Source organism: Coenobita brevimanus, chromosome 28 (assembly GCF_032717465.1).
Source record: "Coenobita brevimanus isolate Jiangsu-jjx chromosome 28, ASM3271746v2, whole genome shotgun sequence".
Taxonomy (NCBI): Eukaryota; Metazoa; Arthropoda; class Malacostraca; order Decapoda; family Coenobitidae; genus Coenobita; species Coenobita brevimanus.
The window spans coordinates 13,839,277-13,860,215 of NC_136981.1; the positions used below are offsets into that span (position 1 = coordinate 13,839,277).

The 20,939-nt window shown below is 41.8% G+C and overlaps 1 protein-coding gene across 1 annotated transcript in view; it reads left to right on the top strand.

The window, feature by feature from the left end:
* LOC145394741 (G-protein coupled receptor Mth2-like) overlaps positions 1–20,939 on the top strand; it is a 176,957-nt gene that overhangs the window by 12,676 nt on the left and 143,342 nt on the right. The window contains exons 3-5 of the mRNA XM_080268521.1: positions 13,401–13,465; positions 13,996–14,050; positions 15,273–15,472. Coding sequence (XP_080124647.1) covers positions 13,401–13,465; positions 13,996–14,050; positions 15,273–15,472 — 320 coding nt within the window. The remainder of the gene's footprint in view (positions 1–13,400; positions 13,466–13,995; positions 14,051–15,272; positions 15,473–20,939) is intronic.

Genomic DNA, 20,939 nt, shown 5'->3' on the forward strand with positions numbered 1-20,939 from the left:
GATGGCTGAGTCCCTAGGGTGGGATGGGTGGACAGGGTGAGCGAGTTTTCCGGGTGAAGTGGGTGAGTACGGTGGGAGGGTTGTGTGGGTGGATGTGATGGATGGCATTGTTGGGTCATTGACGACCCGGCACTAGATACGCATGAGAGAACACAAGATATAGGACGGAGTCGCAAGAAGAAGCTATGTAACATGTGTGGGAATGGATCCACTAACATGGCACTGGGGAACTGGCAGAAATCATTGGCCGATTGAACGTAAAAAAAAAAAAAAAAAAAAAAAAAAAAAAAATCTCCACTTGCCTGAGGTGTTGATTTCTACTGTTTGGGCTTTGGCTCTGCCAGACCCAGAGCGTATTTTGCTCATGCAAGGGTACGTAAATACTTTCAAGTATATTGCCATGAATAAGTTACATTTATTAGATCTGTACCGAATATGAACATGTTCTAGAATGTATAACAATCTTTATATATACTGTATATATATATATATATATATATATACATGTATGTGTGTGTGTGTGTGTGTGTGTGTGTGTGTATAGATAGATAGATAGATGGATAGACAGATAGATAGATACTGTAGATGGATATAGATAAATAGATATATACAGGGTGTTTCAAAAAGTGTTCGTAAACTGCAGAATGAATAAGGTACGAAAATGTATTTTACTACTTGACATTTTTGGAAAATTGTCATATTTGCAGTAATATTACACATTTTATGTTTAATAGGAAGATCTAGGGGATGAAAACGATCAGTAGCTTATCATCACCTCAAAACTTTTATTTTTTCATACATTTGTGTACACCGATGTATTGTACACTACAGAATTACAATAGGTGTTCGAAATTTCTCCCCCCCCCCCCCTCATTGAGACAGGCTTGGGCTCGGCGCAGAAGTGACTGGGGTAGACGTTCATATACCCCTGGTGTATTCCTTACTTCTTTGCCACAGTTCCTGACGGGTGTTGACTGGTGTAGCACACACCCTGCTCTTCAGGTGTTCCCAAAGATAAAAGTCAAGTGGAGTTAGCTCGGGTGATCTAGGTGGCCAGGCAATGGGACCTCCACGGCCTATCCACTTGTCATTGTACATAGCAATAAGGAAATCCCTCGTACCTCATGCAAAGTGAGGTGGAGCCCCATCATGCTGGAACCACATTCGCATACGTGTTTTGAGGTGCACATCTTCAAGTAGTATGGGGAGGTCATCCTGAAGAAATCTGGTGTACACATTGCCTGTAAGTCGCTGTGGTGGCAAAAACGGTCCGATTAGACGATCACCAAGAATACCGGCCCACACATTGATCGCAAAGGGTTCTTGATCTCCCCTTGTTGTTGTTGCACGTGGGTTTTCTGCAGCCCATATGTGTGTATTATGTTGGTTTAGCATGCCACCTCTTAAGAACACAGCCTCATCACTCCACATAACATGTGCAAGAAAACTGTTGTTCTCCCTCGCATGAGTAAGAAGCCACCTACAGAAATCCAATCGCTGGGGAAAATCACGTTCGGCCAGCACATGGATGGGCTGGTAATGATACGGGTGCAGTCCTTGTTTGTTTACAATCCTCCATACAGATGCATGAGCCACACCGAATCGTGCAACAAGTCGACGTGTACTTGTATATGGTTCATCTCTGATGGCGAATATCCTCTTCTACATCGAGTAGGTGCTCCACATGAGGCCTTCCTCTGTTTACTCCACGTGGATTCAGTGTGCCATATTCCCATAGTCGTCGTTCTGCACGGAGGAAAGTAGGCCAAGATGGTTGCCTCCAGTTAGGATATCGCTCACCATACATCCTTACTGCTTCAGCTGCATTTCCTCCTGCTGCATCCAACGTAAGTAACATGTCTGTGTACTCTGCAGACGTGTATTGCTCCTTGTCCAGTGCTGACTTAAGACTGCCAGTACATCCTTCTATCTCTCACCTGCTCACAGTACCTTCAAATCACGAAGCTTCATTCAAACCCATGAGGCAAACATGATTTGCTGCTTCAGGTTCACATTTATTTAGGTTTCGTTAATACTGTACATTACATCGGTGTAAACAAGATAATGAAAAAAATAAAGGTATTAAGGTGATGGTAAGCTACCGATTGTTTTCATCCCCTAGAGTTTCCTATTAAACACAAAATGTGTAGTATCACGGTAAATAGGACATATTCCCGATAATCTCACATAGTAAAGTATATTTATATTCTCCTACTCTATTTATTCTGAAATTTCTGAACACTATTTTTGAAACACCCTGTATAATACATATGGAGTGAGAGAGAGAGATACATAGATATAGACATACAGATAGATAGATAGATATAAACTATATATATACTATATATATATACACTATATATATACTATATATATACAGTAATCCCCGTACTATCCGGACGCCCACTTTCTGGACATCCTCACTTACCGGACATTATCGTCCCGGGATCCAATATTCCCAAAATGGTCCGAAAACTGCAAAAAATTAGAAAAAATCCGACTTTTTCCCGCTCATAATTTGAAATTGGCACGCGCAGCGTGGGACTGCTTTGTTTTGGTGCATCATTCCTCCGACGTCTGCTAGAGTGCCTCTGCATCCTCCCCACTTACCACCTGTCTCTTGTCGCGAGTGCACGATCGTCATCATGGCTGCCCACGTGCTCGCTTTTGTGGTGGTGCCTTACCTGCTGCAGGCTGTCCTTCTGCTCTCGTGCCTCTCCTTCGTGTGTGTGACGATGGCCCCGCTGCCTGAGAAGAGGAAGAGAGTGGTTTTGACTCTGGAGAAGTAGAGGGAGATATTGGAGAAAGTGGATGCGGGATGGTCTTCGTCACGCATCCTTCATGAGTTCGACCTGGCCCGATCTACTTTCTTTGATATTAAGAGATCCTGAGACAAACTTATGCAGTACACGGCTGATTTCTTGTCGAAAAGCAAATGCTACGTGGAGAGGAAGATGATGTTTACTCCCAAGTATGCTGAAGTCGACTGCTCCATGTTGATTTGGTATCGACAGCAACGTGCTGCTGGTGTGATGGTGCGTGGGAAGGAGCTGAAGGCTGCTGCTGAAAAGTTCGTGAGGCTTCACGACGCCCTAGACTTCAAGGCATCTGAGGGTTGGCTCTTCACATTCAAGTTACGAGATGGCCTTACCAACCGTAAGTCTCATGGCGAAGCTTTGGACGCTAACGAGGATGGAGTAGAGGAGTTTTGGCACAAGGTGAAGGGCTTGATCGACAGGGAGGGCCTCACTCTCAGTCAAGTCTACAACGCTGACAAAACTGGTTTATTCTATCGCTCTTTGCCTACGAACACTCTAGCCGAGGAGACGGAGAAGCGTGTACCTGGCTGCAAGCTCTTGAAGCAAAGGATACGGTATCTGCTTTGTGTTGTGCTAATGTTAACGGCATGCACCGGCTTAAGCCTGTTATTGTTGGCCGTGCAAAGCAGCCTTGGTGTCTTCGTGGGGTGAGGGATGTCCTTCCTGTCATTTGGTACCATTCCTTGAAGGCATGGTTCACCGGCCACATCTTCAAAGACTGATTCCACCGCCATTTCGTGAAGGTCATACATTACCAGATGAAGAAACTGGGAATCCCACGCAACCAGGTAAAGGCCCTCCTTCTCCTCGACAATGCACCTGCCCACCCGTGCAACAAGGACCTGGTGGCTGAGAATGGCCGCATTAGGTGCATGTTTCTGCCACCTAATACTACTGCTCTCATCCAACCAATAGACCAAGGAGTGATCGTGGCAACGAAGCGGCTATACCAACGGAAGTTCCTGGATGAGGTGATGGTTGTTCTCGAGGACGAGGACAAGCACAGGGAGGGACGGGACACGTGAGGCCAGAGGATTTTGGAAAACCTTCGCCGCTACAACATCAAGTCTGCTATTTACAACTGGGCCAGTGCATGGAAGGAAGTCCCTGTCAAGACTCTAGAAAATGGTTGGTCTCGTCTGCTTCTCGGAACGGATGTGGAGCACGATTTCCTAGGTTTCGACGTGGATGACTTCCATGCACGTCTACGTGCGCATGGGGACGATGTTGATGTGGACGAAGTGCGTGAGTGGTTGGATGACAACGAGGGCGATCCTGGGTATCAGACCCTGTCTGATACTGAAATCGCATCTTCAGTTGCTGGTGTCAGTACCCAGCTTGAAGATTCCGACGAGGATGGCGACGATGATGCAGACTCCTCTCAGCATGACACTACTCCAGCCATCCCCAAGCTGAGCACACTCCGGGAACACCTAGAGTTAATTCTGGACTACCTGGAACACCCGGACTGTGACAGGGAGATGGGGCCCTTGGGACTTGTAGAGGAAGTGCGTGCTTTCAAGCAGCACATCATTAATCATCAGAATTGTCATTCCTTGCGTCAATCAACGATTGACAGCTTTTTCAGGCCCGTGACCCCCGCTGTGCCCAGCCCTGGCTCCACTCCATTGCCTCCCCAAGACAGGCCCTCATGCTCCGATCCACAGCCCAGCACATCAGCCATGGTGGAGTCACCGCTCAACGTGAGTTTGCGCCTATCTTCAGAGTCATCTGCAGTGGGTACGCCATCACCATGACCCAGCGACACACCCCTAGGTCACCTGCATGTGCTACTCTCAGACTCTGACAGTGATTAGATGCCAAGAACTTCTCCACTAGACCACACGGGAATTTACAGTGTTGTGCAGTGAAAAAAACAGTACATAGTGTTAAGGAATTTGAGTTTTGAGTGAAAAGACAAAGATTTAATGGACTGTAAATTTAACGTAAATTAATTTCAGTGTGTTTTCTTTAGAAAATGGTTTCAAGAGTGGAAAGACTTAAAGTGCAGAGTGCAACATTTACTTCATTAAGGTACAATTGAGTTCAAGTAAGACAAGAGTGCGCAGTGTTAAGAGAATGGAATTCTGAGTGCAAATTACTAAGTTCTGTGCAAGACTTCATGAACAGTGTACTTCAAGTGCTTCAGGAAATCCTCCTGACTGTCAGAGCCTGAGAGGAGGCGGTTATTCATTGAGATGGCCAGGGACTTGCTGTAAGTGCCCACAATGTTTCATATTGTACTATACTGTATTTTCCATACTGCACTTACCTCTAACACCTCATTTCACTCTTTTATGTCTCTTATTGGTGTGAATAGGGTATTAGGTGCTATGCATGTGCAGTAGGGAGGTATTTCTCTGAGTTAGGGTCCATAAGTACCAGTCCAGGAGCCAGGGACTTGTTCTATGTAGCCAGGATGTTTAATATTGTATAAACTCACCTCTAAACCCTAATTTTATGGTTCTTTTGCATTTATTTCAGTCTTTTATGTCCCTTATTGGTGTGATTTGGGTCTTAAATAGGTGATATGCATGTCCAGAGGTAGTTGTATAGGTGTTTTTCTGAGTTAGGGTCCATAAGCACAAGTCCACACTCCGGACAGGACCACTTTCCGGACATGCCTTTGGCTCTGTTACGTCGGATAGTGGAGGGATTACTTATATATATATATCTATATATATATATATATATATATATATATATATATATTTTATACTATATATATATATATTTTATACTATATATATATATATATATATATATATATATATATATATATATATATATATATATACCATATATAAACTATTTATATATATACCCCCCCTGAGGGTAGGGTTTTTTCTCAAGAATACTCCCCCAGTATCCCTGCTTGTCGTAAAAGGCGACTAAAAGGGTTGGCGGAGGGTTAGTGCCCCTCCCCGGAAAACAACTAACTAAAAAAACTAACAATAAGCCTCGGACAAGGACTGACCAAACGATGACGACCAAGGACCGGACAAAGGACATGGTTATCGGAACGTGGAATGTAAGGCGAGCAAATGATGAGGTGAAAGAGAGAGAGATTGTCCAGGTGCTTGAGGCTGCGAAAGTGGATGTATGTGGAATAATTGAAACAAAATAGAGAGGAGAAAGTGTGAGAGAATGGGAGTATGGATAGGGTATATGTGCAGGAGTAGGTGAGAATGAGAGGGCAAAGGAAGGAGTATGTATAGTTGTGAGTAAAAGATGGAAGAGGAGCATAAGACAGTATGGATCACTTGGGTCAAGGATTGCGTGGGTAAAGTTGAAAGTTGGAATACAAATTTGGGCGATTGTGTGTGTGTATGCGCCAACACAAGATCGTTCTTGAAGAGTGAGAGAAGAGTTCTGGACAAATGTAGAAGTGTGCATGGAAAAGTTTGGAAGGAATGAGAGAGTGTTTTTGATTGGTGATATGAATGGTAAAGTTGGGAATGTGAAGGTGGATGGAATAGTTGGTGAGTGGGGTGTGCCTGCTGAGATAGATGAGAATGGGAGTGTGTTAATGGACATTTGTGCTGGGAGGGGGTTGGTGATAGCCAATACCCTCTTCAGGCATAAAATGATCCACAGCTATACATGGCGAGTGATGAGAAGGGTGGGTGGTGAACTGAATGAAAGGAAGGCAATGATTGATTATGTGTGTGTGGATGTAAGGATGCGAAGATGTGTAATGGATGCAAGAGTTTATAGAGGTTGGGGGAGTGGACTTTCTGACCACTACTTGGTGGTGGCCAGAATTAAAATGCAAGTAAGATGGAGGAATAGAAGAAGGGAAAGGCGAGAGGAAGGAGTAGTTGCAAGGAGAGTGGAAAGGTTACAAGAGGATGAGAAAGAGGCAGAGTATAAGAGAGAAGTGGAGGAACGATTGGACAGATATGAATTGGAGCAGATGGGAGACGTGGAAGGTGTATGTAGGATATTTACAGAAGAAATATGTGCAGCATGTGATGTGGTGTGAGGAAGGAAGAGAAGATGGAGGAGGGTGCAAGGAACAGCGTGGTGGACGTGGTGGACCGAAGAGGTGAAACAGGCTGTGGCACAAAAGAAGAAAGCATACAATGAATGGATGAGAAATAGGGGCGTGGAAGAAGTTGAGAGGCGGAAGAGAGAGTTATATGTAGAAAGAAAGAGAGAGGTGAAAAGATTAGTAAGAGAGAATAAGAAGAGAGTGGATGAGGAATTTGAGTGTAAAGTGGAGGGACTGTAAGAAAATGTTCTGGAAAGAGGTGAAAAGAGTAAGACAGGGTGGAAGTGAAGTTAGCAGGGGAGTGAAAGATAAAAATGGTAGATTACTAGTGGAGAAGAGAGAAAAAGTGAGCAGATGGAGAGAACACTTTAAGTAATTGTTGAACATAGAGGATGGAAGTAATGCGAGTAAAAGTGGCTGGGGAATGGCTGGAAGAAGGAGGGAGGTGAGAAGACAGGAAGAAATCAGTAGGATAGAAGTTGTGGAAGCAATGAAGAAAGTTAAATCTGGGAAAGTCCCAGGAATTGATGGAGTGTGTGGTGAAATGCTGAAGCATGGGGGAGAGACAGTAGTAGAATGGGTGTGGAAGATGTGCAGACTGGCCTGGGAGGAAGATAGAGTCCCGGAGGATTGGAAGTCAGGTATAATTATTCCCTTGTACAAAGGAAAAGGGGAAAAGAAGTGTGTGGTAATCATAGGGGCATTTGTCTTCTTAGTATAATAGGAAAAGTGTATGGTAGGATACTTATTGACAGAGTTAGAGAAAGAACAGAGAAATTAGTTGGAGAGGAACAGGGAGGCTTTAGGAAGGGAAGAGGTTGTGTAGATCAGATATTCATTCTTAGATCTTTAGTGGAAGAGTTTCTAGAGAAGGGAAAGAAGTTGTATGCAGCTTTCATGGATTTGGAGGAAGCATATGACAGGGTGGATAGACAAGGATTGTGGAAAGTGTTATGAATATATGGAGTAGATGGGAAGTTGTTGAATGCTGTGAAGAGTACGTACGATGGTGCGAAGGCTGCAGTGCGTGTGGATGGTGAACTAAGTGAATTTTTTTCTTTGAAAGTTGGGTTGAAACAGGGATGTGTCATGTCTCCATGGATGTTCAATCTGTAGATGGATGGGGTAATAAAAGAGGTATAAGGTAGGGTAGTGGATGTTGGAGTGGCCCTGGTTAGAGAGGACAGTGTTTGGAAACTCGCTGTACTGTTGTTTGCAGATGATACTGTGTTGTTGAGTGAAGACGAAGGGGAGCTGCAAGGCTTGGTGGATGAGTTTGGGAAAGTGTGTAAGAAACGGAATCTAAAGGTGAATGTAAGGAAGAGTAAAGTGATGGTCTTGGAGAGAGGTGAAGTCAGTGAATGTACAGCGAGGTTGGATGGTGAGGAATTGGAAAATGTGAGTACGTTTAAGTACTTGGGTAATGTGATGAGTAAGGATGGAGGTTTGGAGGGTGAAGTGCTTGAAAGGGTACAGCAGGGAAGAAAGGTTGCTGGTTCTTTGAAAGCAGTGATAAGCAACAGGGAAGTGAGCATGGAAGTGAAAAAGTTACTAGATGACAGTATTGTGATACCAACTCTAACGTACGGAAGTGAAGCTTGGACGTTGTTGGAAGGACACAAGTCAAGAGTGAGAGCAGTGGAAATGAGTTATTTAAGAGGAGCCTGTGGAGTCACATGGAGAGACAGGCTGACGAATGAGGATATAAAGGAGTGTTGTGGTGTGGATGTGGATGTGATAGGAAGCGTTATGAGGAACACACTGAGGTGGTTTGGCCATGTGGAGAGGATGGAGGGTGTAAGACTGACGAAGAGAGTGTATGTGAGTGAGGTGGAGGGGGGAAGAGGGAGGGGGAGGCCGAGGATGAGATGGAGGGATGGGGTGGAGAGGTATATGAGAGAGAGGGGTGTGAGTTGGGAGCAGGGCAGTGAAATGGCTGGGGACAGGGCGACTTGGAGGCTATTTGTTTGTGGCCACCCCAAACGGGATTGAGGCGTCTGGCAATAGATAGATAGATATATATACTGTATATATATACACTAAATATATATACTATATACTATATATAGGCTACTATATACTATATACATATATATTATATATACCATATACTATATATATATATATATATATATATATATATATATATCATCAGCCATAACTAGTCCACTGCTGAACAAAGGCCTCCCCCAACCTTTTCCACGAATTCCTTGACTGAGCCAATCTTTGCCACGTTTTCCCTGCTAATTTCCCTATCTCATCTCTCTATCTCCTGTCTGGCCTTTTTCTGCTATGCTTACAATCTCTTGGTGTCCAGTCCGTCAGCCTCTTGCTCCGTCGGTCATCCCTTATTCTTCCTATATGGCCTGGCAAACTCCATTCCTGTTCTTTTATAACTTTTATAATATCTATGACTTAATTTGCTCTCTCACCCAAGTTGATCTTTCCCTGTCTCTTAAAGATATTCCCAACACTGACCTTTCCATTGCTCTCTGAAAACGAATTAATTTATTTTCCATCGATTTTGTCTCTTTCCAGGTCCCACAACCATACGTCATAGCTGGAATTATACATTCGTTACTTTTCGTTTCATACAAAATGGCAAGCTACATTTCATAATGTCTCTATGTTTACCGAAAGCTTTCCATCCAATTATAATGCGTCTTTTTATTTCGCTATCATGATCTTTTGTTAATTTTAGTATTGTCCCAAGTAATTGTACTCCTCAACTTCTTCAAGAATTTCATTGCATATTCTGATGACGCTCTTTTGGGTTTGTGGATTTAACATTACTTTAGTTTTACTCCGGTTCATCTTCAGTCCTACTTTCAGACTTTCTCTGTTCAGGTCATTTAACATTTCTTGCAATGCCTCCGCTGTTTCTGAGATAAGGACAATGTCATTTGCAAATCTTAAATGGTTTAGCTTTTCTCCATCTATATTTACTCCTTTATTTTCCCAGTCTAGCTTTCTGAAAATAATTTCTAGGCATGCTGTAAACAATTTTGGTGAAATTGTATCTCCCTGACGCACGCCCTTCTCAATCTTAATTTTTTACGAGACCTTATGTAATTTAACACTAGCAGTTCCCTCTTTGTGTATGTTTTCGAGCAGTTTTACAATGTTCTCATTCACTCCTTGTTCTCGCAGTGAATTTATAATCGGTATGTGCTCCACTGAATCAAAAGCCTTTTCGTAATCAACAAAACCTAAGCACAATGGTTTATTATATTCTGTAGGTTTCTCAATTAGGTGATTCATCGTATGTAGATGATCGGTGGTTGAATACCCGCTTCGGAATCCTGCCTGATCACGAGGCTGGTTCTCCTCCAAAATTGTTGTTATTCTGTTCGTAAAGACTTTAGTGAAGAGTTTGTAAATGACTGATAATAGGCTAATGGGTAATCTTTTGAGTCGCCCTTTTTGTAGAGTAAAATAACTATTGCATTACACCATGTTTTGGGAATTTTCTTCTGTTTGATACAGTGGGTAAATAAGTGAGCAAGTCTGTTTTGTACTTCTACTCCTGCATCCAACAGTAAATCTGTTACTATTCCATGTTCTTCCGAAGCCTTCCCTCTTTTCATATTTTTGGAGGAATATTTACTTCGTCTGGTGTTACCTCAGGTATTTCACTTGTGTCAACTGAAAAGTTAGCTATTGGTACTACTGTCTTTGATGCATACAGTTCTTTTTAAAATTTTTCAACTCTCTTCACCATCTTATCTCAGCAGTTAATGATTTCACCGTTTTTTTCTTTCAGTGATGTCATTTGTTGCTTTCCTAGCGCCATTTTACTTCGGACCTGTTTCAGACTTTTTCCATTTTTGATGGTTTCTTTGATGTGATCCATGTTTCTCTTTTTTCTTCTCTTTGTCTCTTGTTGATAGGGTTATTTAATTCCGCTCATTCTATTTCGTCTTTCTTTGTTTTTACTTTCATTTCCTTTCGTTTTTTTCATAACCTTGAGTGTCTTTTCTGAATATTTCTTGGCTTTGGTTGTATTAGGTTTTCCTACTACCTCCGCTGATTCAGCACTTTTGTTAGTCTGTCATTCAGCTCATCAATGTCACACTCAACATTACTTACAGCCATAAATCTGTTCCTTATTTCCAACTGAAAGGCTGCTTTGTTTTCGTTTACTTTTATTGGCCATATCTTTTTATCTTTAATCATCTTCCTTCTTTCACTTCTGAAACTGAATCTGGCTGTGCATCCCACCATTCTATGATCACTACCTCTATTTACTTTGTTGATAACTGTGACATTTGTGATCGTGTTATTCTTATCTACTATAATGAAGTCGATTTCATTCTTTGTTTCTCCATTTGGGCTTCTCCAGGTCCACTTTCTCTTTTTTTTTTGTGGAAGAATGTGTTCATTATTCTCATGTTAAACATTTCAGCAAAATTTACCAGCATTTCTCATGTTTCATTCCTTTCTCCCACTCCAAATTTTCCCATACATGCTTCTCCGTTTTTCAGATTCCCAACTTTTGCATTGAAGTCTCCCATGTTTATAGAATATGTTGTCTTTTCCTCTTCCATAATCTGGGAGATGTCATCGTACAATGTTTCTGTTTCTTCATCTGAGCTTTGAGAAGTTGGTGCATATACTTGTATTATTTTCATGGTATATTTTTTGCACAGTCTAATGACAACAAATGCTGCTCTGTCAATACACTGCTGAATTTACATAAGGCTTTAAAGACTACTGATTCCAATTATGTTACTCGTATTATCAATACATCCAGTCATTTATCGCGAGTTGCTAATGACTTCCTTACTACCATATCTACCATTGAAAAATTACTCCTTTCTCCTATTATTTGCTACTTGCCGATAAGTCTGTTGTCTCAATTACCAGACCTATTAACCATAAGTGGTCTGTAGATAAGATCTTACATCTCTTCGTCCTCTTTCCTTCTACACATAGTGTCTAATTCCTTCTTCCTCTCGGACTAATGGATAGTTACATCAGTATGTCTGTCCGGCGTTTCTTGGCATTTGTCCTGACAGACGAGACTTCACTTGAGGTTTTTCTTGATCACAGTAATCATTCCAGGGTTTAGTGTTTGCTAATACTCTCCAGCTCATCTTCGTTCAATATTTCAAGCGTCTGAACATTCGGTTATTAATCATGACACTCCTAGTTCGTCAACACATGCTGTTACGGCTAATCGGTCATCGGATCTGCGTCCACTGACTGTCTCGTTTGTATGTCTCCATTGAAAACCTTTGTGTTGTCTCAGATCGTATAATACTACCTTCCTATCGTAATAACAGTGAATTTACTTACGTCTTTCATGTCTCTTCCTCTTCCTACCTGTTCTGGTGTCCTCGTGCCTACCTTATATTGCCCTTAGTGTGTGTGTGCTGGTCTTTGTATATCTCGTCCAGATATAGTATTAAGAGGAGGTCTTGGAAGTGGGCTTGATCTCAGTCAGCTCCTCAACAGACCGTTGTTTAGCTAGCTCCTCACACTACAGTTTAACATGGTTAGGTACACGTTACTTTATTTTCATTTTAATGCACATAATCGAGAGGACTCCCTTGAGTGATGGAGAAGCGATTTACTGGTCCCACTATACTAAATACCACCTACTAAATATTCATTCTTATTATAATATACGTAGATACTTTGTTTACTGTTTATTCATTAGTTCATCATACAAAGTGGCAATCCTATGTGCCAAAATCTCGTAGTGACAGATTTTCTAAATCAGCATAGAAGCACCCGGGCTCCAAAGCCACACATGCAACAGATTTTCTTAGTTCCCCGTCAGGGCAGGCTGTTTTCTTACGCCGTTCTGGCCAAGGCCTGTATTTCTCAAGCTGTACCTGACTGTACGAAATGTAGTCTACAAAAGCCACATCTACAGTTTGAACAACTCTGAAGACGAAGTGGACTTAACACCTTCAGTATTAATACTGCTTGGCCGCTAGAGAGTCACGGACAGTATTACTCTGTGCATTGTGCATGTCTCACAAAATTCAGTAAACTATAATCAACAGTTTGTTGCTGTATAATACGTATGTCACGACTCTCAAAGATCATGACTTCATTCACACATGTTGATCAAGGAAAGTTTTTCTGTCTTCCGTTCTGCAAGAGAGAGAGAGAGAGAGAGAGAGAGAGAGAGAGAGAGAGAGAGAGAAAGGAGGTGATGCACCTGCACTTAGTTGGTACATTAAGGCACATGAGTTCTCTCTCAGCCAGAGGTACTAGAAGTTCTTTATTTAAATACCTTAAGTAGGCGCTTAGAGCGGAAGAATCCTAGTTGTGGCTGTCATGTGACTACAGAGAACTAAGGACGTATTCATATAAACATATTTATTTAATACCGTACATAGGTACCGATCCGAAATGTGATGGGAGGAATCGGAAATGAAAACAATGAACAATGGCATGGTCAGGGCCGAAAAATTCCAAGGTTAGGACCGAAGAATGCGTAGGATAGGACTGAAGGATATCCTAATAACACCGAATAGCCGAATGGTATATTTAGAAGCAAAGGATATAGCTTTCTCGAATAGGGTAGGTTTGGTGTGTGCCTGGTCTCTGAATGACCCTTTGAACACTGCTAGCGTTAAGACTAAAGAATAACAAGGATATTAATGAAGAGTGTCTTTTGGGACCGAAGGATGCCGTGGTCAGAACCAAAAGAATGCACAGGTTAAGACCGAAGGATGTTATGTTTGGTCTGCCTAATATCAGGAACTATATTTTCTCGTTTATTTTTTAAATTTGACATTGTTCGGATATTGAGTTTTCCCCTCTATGTTGACTTGATTTTGAAAGTTGCAGTAGATTTCATTTTTGATGATTCTTTGTTTTTAGACTCTTCAGAGTTATTTCATTCAGATTTCCAGTCTAAAGTTTCCTTAGTTCTTCTCATTCGCCATTCCTTTCATTATGCAATTTGTAACTCACCACTTTCTCTGATCTGCGGAGTCGGTGGTGTTTAAGGCTGCTTGACTATTAAAGTACGAGGTGTGTCCCAACATTGAAAAACAATAAATATCAATGCCTACTCAAGATTGTAAAACTTTCAAGATAAAAGAAATTCGAAACAGAAGGTGGTAATTCAGACTAGGAAATTAGCGTACCCTATTTTCCCCCCCGCACGTACAATGCCGGCCAGATCCACTGTGTCCCTAATTGTGTTACTCCCCCACACAGTCACTGGGTCCCTGTATCTTTCTGGAGAATGTGGTCCCAGGCCAAATATTGAGGGGTAAGTGTATTATGCTCCTTTTACTCAAACATAACATAAAATTGTCATGTTTGCATTTTGAATTTGGATTATAGAATATGATGCTTTTCACGAAGAGATGTTATGCAAAGAATGGAGATCCATCCCACTCTCGTATTCTGTCCTTCAGCAATGGGAAATAAGCTGCAGAAGATCCAAAATCTGGACCAAGTTAGGGTAAAAGACCGATAGTGGCATGTTTGATGTGCGTCTGTGGGGTGTCATTAGTATGTAGTCTGCGTAATTCCGTTGTACAGGAATGCCGAAAATTAGTCGCAGAAGACCAGGACAGGGCAGGGACATTGCGTCGGGGGTGTGTCTGGAATGTGTCTAAGGTGTATCCAGTTGGCAACATGTGTGCCCTGTGCCGTAATAGCCGTGAACATGTAACGATGGGACAGGGCAGAACACTGAGCACTAGGCAGTTAGCTGTACCACGACATACTCTGAGTAAGAAGATTGCTGAACCTGTAAATAATTATTTTCTTCCCTTTCTAATACTGCAGGGATGGGTGCGGCAGTTAAAGGTGTTCACTGTCTTGTCGCGATGAGTGTTAACTTTACGAAGCTAGTTTCTCAAAGTTACTTTGTAGCACATGGAATTGACACCTTGACAGAACGCCTGGGTAGTTTGTGGCAGGTCAGTTATTTAGTCACCAGCTGGAATGTGTACAAAGTAATATGAGTATGAAGCATAAAGGTATGATTATTTCTGACATTAAATTTGGATGAACGTTTGAACGATACTAGGCTTATCTTCCGTCAAGGGTAAGTGCAGTTTATAACCGGAACACCTTGGGCCCTAGATACGAAATATCCAGAAACTCTGTAAACATTTTTAGTTGTCCTGATCTGTTATTATTATTTTTTTTCGATTCGGGAACATAATACAGCAGACCTGATGCAGAACACTGTAGTAATGATATAATAAATTTTTCTTCCAACAGAGCCTGAAAGCGGGCATCGCTGGTCCATATGATGTTCAAGAAAGGTTTCTTGGTTGTGCCTGTTTCATGGTGTATGTGGGTGGTATTGTGCAACGCAGAACATACATCTTCAAACTCAGTCATAGGAAAGAGATGCTGCTGGAACAGTGACTCTTCTGGCAACTGTTCAGATCCTATACAAGTCCCCATTATTTCACGTTTGGACAACGGAACAGTTGCACCATCAAACCAGTTCATAACTTGGACACACTCCCCAGTTATATGTCCACCAAACTACCAGATAAAATATGTAGATTTAAATGAAACCTCACGGGACAAGCTGTACATTAGAGATGGCGAGGTGAAGTTACTCTGGAATGAGGTGTATGACAGGACCACCAGCGAGTACTGTGTGGAGCAGCGGGCGGGGTCAAGCCACCGGTACTACGCTGCTCTATGTCGACCTGTAGTAGAACAGGTGAGTACCCAATAAACTTTGATGCAGGATTATATTTTATATAGTTTGCATTGGGTGTAAATATTCATTTTTCATTCGTTTTTGTTATGCATACTGAGAGGATAAGGAAAACAATATCTGTAACGATTGAGTGGCAGGTTGACGAATAAAGAAGTGAAGGAACGTTGTGAGGTGGATGTTGATGTGGCTGAGAAGATTAGGAGAAATACACTGAGGTGGTTTGGACATGTGGAGAGAATGGAGAATGAAAGACTGACTAAGAGGATGTATGTAGGTGAGGTGGAGGGAGGGAGAGGGAGGGGTAGACCGAGGATGAGGTGGAGGGATGGAGTTGAGAGGTATATGAGGGAGGGGGAGTGAGCTGGGGGGAGGGTAGTCAAATGGTGGGTGACAAAGCGACTTGGAGGCGTTTTGTCTGCGACCACCCTTTGCGGGATTAGGGCGTCGGGCTATAGATAGATAGATAGATAGATTCAATGGCAGTTTCAACTTTGCATTTGAATTTGCTTGTACTGTTATTTCAAAGCGTATGCTAAAAGACTAATAAGATTATAATCTGCTCTTCCAAACGCCAATATATATATATATATATATATATATATATATGGACCCTCTGTGGTACAGTGGTTGAGTGTGCGTTTCGTACACGGGTGAACCAGGGTTCGCGCCCCGCCAGGGTAATAAACTTTGGGAGTGTTCACCCGGCCACGTACTACATTGACGGACACAAAGGGTGCTGTGGTTGAACCAGTGTCGCTTACTATAAAATATGCTTGCACCCAGTCGGCTTGCGCGGGCCGATTACACTTGGTTCACAGACTACACACACATCCAAAGCCACTCCAACACTACAATTACACTTGCAAGCACTTCTCACCCTACATACAATCTCTACTAGACAGCCTAAGCCACTTGGTAGAAATACATTGGCTGTATCGTCCCGACTTCGGTAGGGATAGGCCGGTCTTGCAGTGGATACTCAAACGGCTGATGATATATATATATATATATATATATATATATAATATCATCCCTTACAGGTCAACTGCTGAACAAAGGCCTCCCCCAACCTTCTCCACGAATTCCTTGACTGAACCAATCTCTGCCACATTTTTCCTGCAAATTTCGCTATCTCATCTCTCCACCTCCTGTCTGGCCTTATTCTGTTACGCTTACAATCTCTTGTGTCCAGTCAGTCAACCTCTTGCTCCATCGCTTATCCCTTATTCTTGCTACATGGTCTGCCCACCTCTATTTCTCTTCTTATATCTATCTGTCTGTCTATAGCCCGACGCCCTAAGCTCGCAAAGGGTGGCCGCAGACAAAACGCCTCCAAGTCGCTGTGTCACCCACCATTTGACTACCCTCCCCCCAACTCACCCCCACTCCCTCATATACCTCTCAACTCCATCTCTCCACCTCATCCTCGGTCTACCCCTCCCTCTCCCTCCCTCCACCTCACCTACATACACCCTCTGAGTCAGTCTTTCATTCTCCATTCTCTCCATATGTCCAAACCACCTCAGTGTATTTCTCTTAATCTTCTTAACCATATTAACATCCACCCCACAACGTTCCTTCACTTCTTCATTCGTCAACCTATCCCTCCATGTCACTCCACATGCTCCTCTCAAGTAACTTATTTCCATTGCTCTCACTCTTGACTTGTTCCCCTCTTGCAAGGTCCACGCCTCGCTTCTATACGTCAGGGTAGGGATCACAATACTATCATGCAATGACCTGTTAACTTCGATACTCACCTCCCTATTTCTCATCACTGCTTTCAGTGAACCAACAACCTTCCTTCCCTGCTGTACCCTTTCACGCACTTCATCCCCCAGTGTTCCATCCTTACTCATCACACTACCCAAGTACTTGAATGCACTCACACTCTCCATATCCTCACCATCCAACCTCACTGTACATTCTGTGACTTCATTCCTCTCATACACCATAACTTTACTCTTGTTTACATTAACTTTCAGTTTCCCCCTCCTACACACTGTCCCAAATTCATTCACCAGACCTTACAACTCCCATTCACCTTCACTCAACAATACTGTATCATCAGCAAACAGCAACACCGGAATCTTCCAAATCTCACCCTCATTCATCAGAGCCACCCCCACATCCACTGCCCTATCCTGCATCTCCTTTACAACGCCATCCATGTATATATTAAACAGCCATGGAGACATCACACAACCCTGTTTCAGCCCCAGATTGAGATTAAAGAACTCACTCAACTCACCATCCACTCGCACCGTAGCCCTAGCTCCTTCGTACATACTCTTCACAGCATTCAACAATTTCCCATCCACTCCATATATTCTTAATACATTCCACATACCTTGCCTATCTATTCTGTCATAAGCTTTCTCCAAGTCCATGAAGGCAGCATACACTTTCTTTCCCTTCTCTAGATACTTCTTCACTAAACATCTTAGAACAAATATCTGATCTACACACCCTTTTCCCTTTCTAAATCCCCCTTGTTCTTCTCCAACTAGCTTCTCTGTCATATGCCAAACCCTATCAATAAGTATTCTACCATATATTTTACCAGGCACACTAAGAAGGCAATTACCCCTATGGTTACCACATACTTCTCTCTCCCCTTTTCCTTTATATAAAGGAACAATTATTCCTGATTTCCAGTCCTCTGGAACCCTTCCCTCTTCCCAAGCCAATCTACACAACTTCCATATCCACTCCACAGCAATCTCACCCCCATACCTCAGCATTTCACCACACACTTCATCCATTCCTGGGTCCTTTCCGAACTTGATCTTCTTCATTGCTTCCATTACTTCTGCCCTACTGATCTCTTCCTCCCTCCTCTCATCTCTTCTTCTCCCAGCCATTCCCCAACCACTTATACTCGCACTGCTGTCACTCTCTACATTCAACAAATCCCCAAAGTGCTCCTTCCATCTCCTCAACTTCTCTCTCTTCTCCACCAACATTCTATTATTCCTATCTTTCACTCCCCTACTATTTCCCCTTTCACACTGCCTTACTTTCTTTACCTCCTTCCAAAACAATTTCTTACTCTCCCTCCATTTCACACTCAGATTCCTCCCAAACTCTTCATCCACTTTCATTTTACTCTCCTTCACCAGTCTCTTCACCTCCCTTCTCATGCTCACATAATACCTCTCTCCTCTCTCTCTCTCATCTTCTCCCCTACCTCTACACGCTAACCATTCACTATATGCCATCTTCTTTGACTTTAGTCAGCTCTCACCCAAGTTGATCGTTTTCTGTCTCTTAAAGATATTCCCAACATTAACCATCCCATTGCTCTCTGAGAACGGATTAATTTATTTTCCATGGATATTGTAAGTTTCCAGATCTAACAACCATACGTCATAGCAGGAATTATACATTCGTTATATACTTTTCGTTTCACACAAACTGGCAAGCTACTCTTCATAATGTCTCTCTGTTTACCGAAAGCTTTCCATCCAACTGTAATGCTTCTTTTTATTTTGCTATCATTATCTTTCGTTAATGTTAGTTTTTGTACCAAGTAATTGTATTTCCCGACTTCTTCAAGAATTTCTCCACTTAATCTAAAGACGCTCTCTGGTATTTGTGGATTAAACATTAGTTTTACTCCGGTTCATCTTTAGCCCTAATTTGAGATGTTCTTTGTCCAGGTAATTTAACATTTCTTGCAGTGTCTCTGCTCTTTCTGAGATTAGGACAGTGTTATCTGCAAATCTTATATGGTTTAGCTTTTCTCCATCTACGTTCACTCCTTTGTTTTCCAAGTCTAGCTTTCGGAAAATTCTTTCTAGGCATGCTGTAAATAATTTTGGTGAAATTGCATCTCCCTGACGCACGCACTTCTCAATCTTAATTTTCTCTGAGTCCTTACGTAATTTAACTGTAGCAGTTCCCTCTTTATATATGTTTTCGAGCAGTTTTACAATGTTCTCATTCACTCCTTGTTCTCGGAATAAGTTTATGATTGCTATGTGCTCCACAGAGTTGAAAGCCTTTTCGTAATCAACAAAACCTAAGAACAGTGGTTTATTATGTTCTGTAGTTTTCTCAGTTGGCTGATTTATTGTGTGTAGATGATCAGTAGTCGAATACCCGCTTCAGTGTCCCGCCTGTTCACGAGGTTGGTTTTCCTCGAAATTTGTAGTTATTCTGTTCGTAAGGACTCTAGTGAAGTTTGTAAATGACTGATAATAAACTAATGGGTCGATAGTTACTAAGATCCTTTGAGTCACCTTTTTTGTAAAGTAAAATAAGTATTGCATTACACCATGTTTTGGGAATTTTCTTCTATTTTATACATTGAGTAAATAAGTGAGCAAGCCAGTTTTGTACTTCTACTCCTGCATCCAACAATTAATCTGCTACTATTCCATCTTCTCCTGGAGCTTTCCCTTTTTTCATGTTTTTAAGAGAAATATTTACTTTGGTGTTACCTGAGGTATTTCACTTGTGTCAACTGAAAAGTTAGCTGTCAGTACTACGGTCTTTGATGCATACAGTTCTTTGTAAAATTTTTCAACTCTTTTCACCAAATTATTTCTGCATTTTATGACTTCACCGTTTTCGTCTTTCAGTGATGTAATTTGTTGCTTTCCTAGTGCCATTTTACTTCGGACCTGTGTCAGACCTTTTCATTTTTTGATGGTTTCTTTGGTCTGATCCATGTTTCTCATTCTTTTTTCTTCCCTTTGACTTTGTTGATAAGTTTATTTAATTCTGCTGGTTCTATTTCATCTTTCTTTGTTTTTACTTTCATTTTTTTTTTCATAAACTCCAGTGTCTTTTGAATACTTCTTGAACTCTCTTGAACATCTTATCTCTACATCTTATCTCTGCATTTTTTGACTTCACCATTTTTGTCTTTCAGTGATGTAATTTGTCGCTTTCCTAGTGCCAATTGTACTTCGGACCTGTGTCAGACTTTTTCCGTTTTTGATGGTTTCTTTGATCTGATCAATGCTTCTCTTTCTTTTTTCTTCCCTTTGTCTTTTGTTGATAGGCTTATTTAATTCTACTTGTTCTATTTCATCTTTGTTTTAACTTTCATTTCCTTTCTTTTTTGTTTTTTCATAAACTCGAGTGTCATCTGAATACTTCTTGGCTTTGGTTGTATTAGGTTTTCCCACTACCTTCGCTGATTCTCTTAGCACTTTTGTTAGTCTGTCATTCAGCTGATCAGTGGCACATTGAGCATTACTTAGAGCCTGAAATCTGTTCCTTTTTTCCAACTGAAAGGCTGCTTTGTTTTCGTTTACTTTTGTTTGGCTTATCTCCTTATATTTAAGCATCTTCATTCTTACAGTTTTGAAATTGAATTTGGTCGTGCAACCCACCATTCTATGGTCACTTCGGATATTTACTTTGTTGACAACAGTGACATTTGTGATCGTATTATTCTTATCTGTTATAATGAAATCGATTTCATTCTTTGTTTCTCCACTTGGACTTCTCCAGG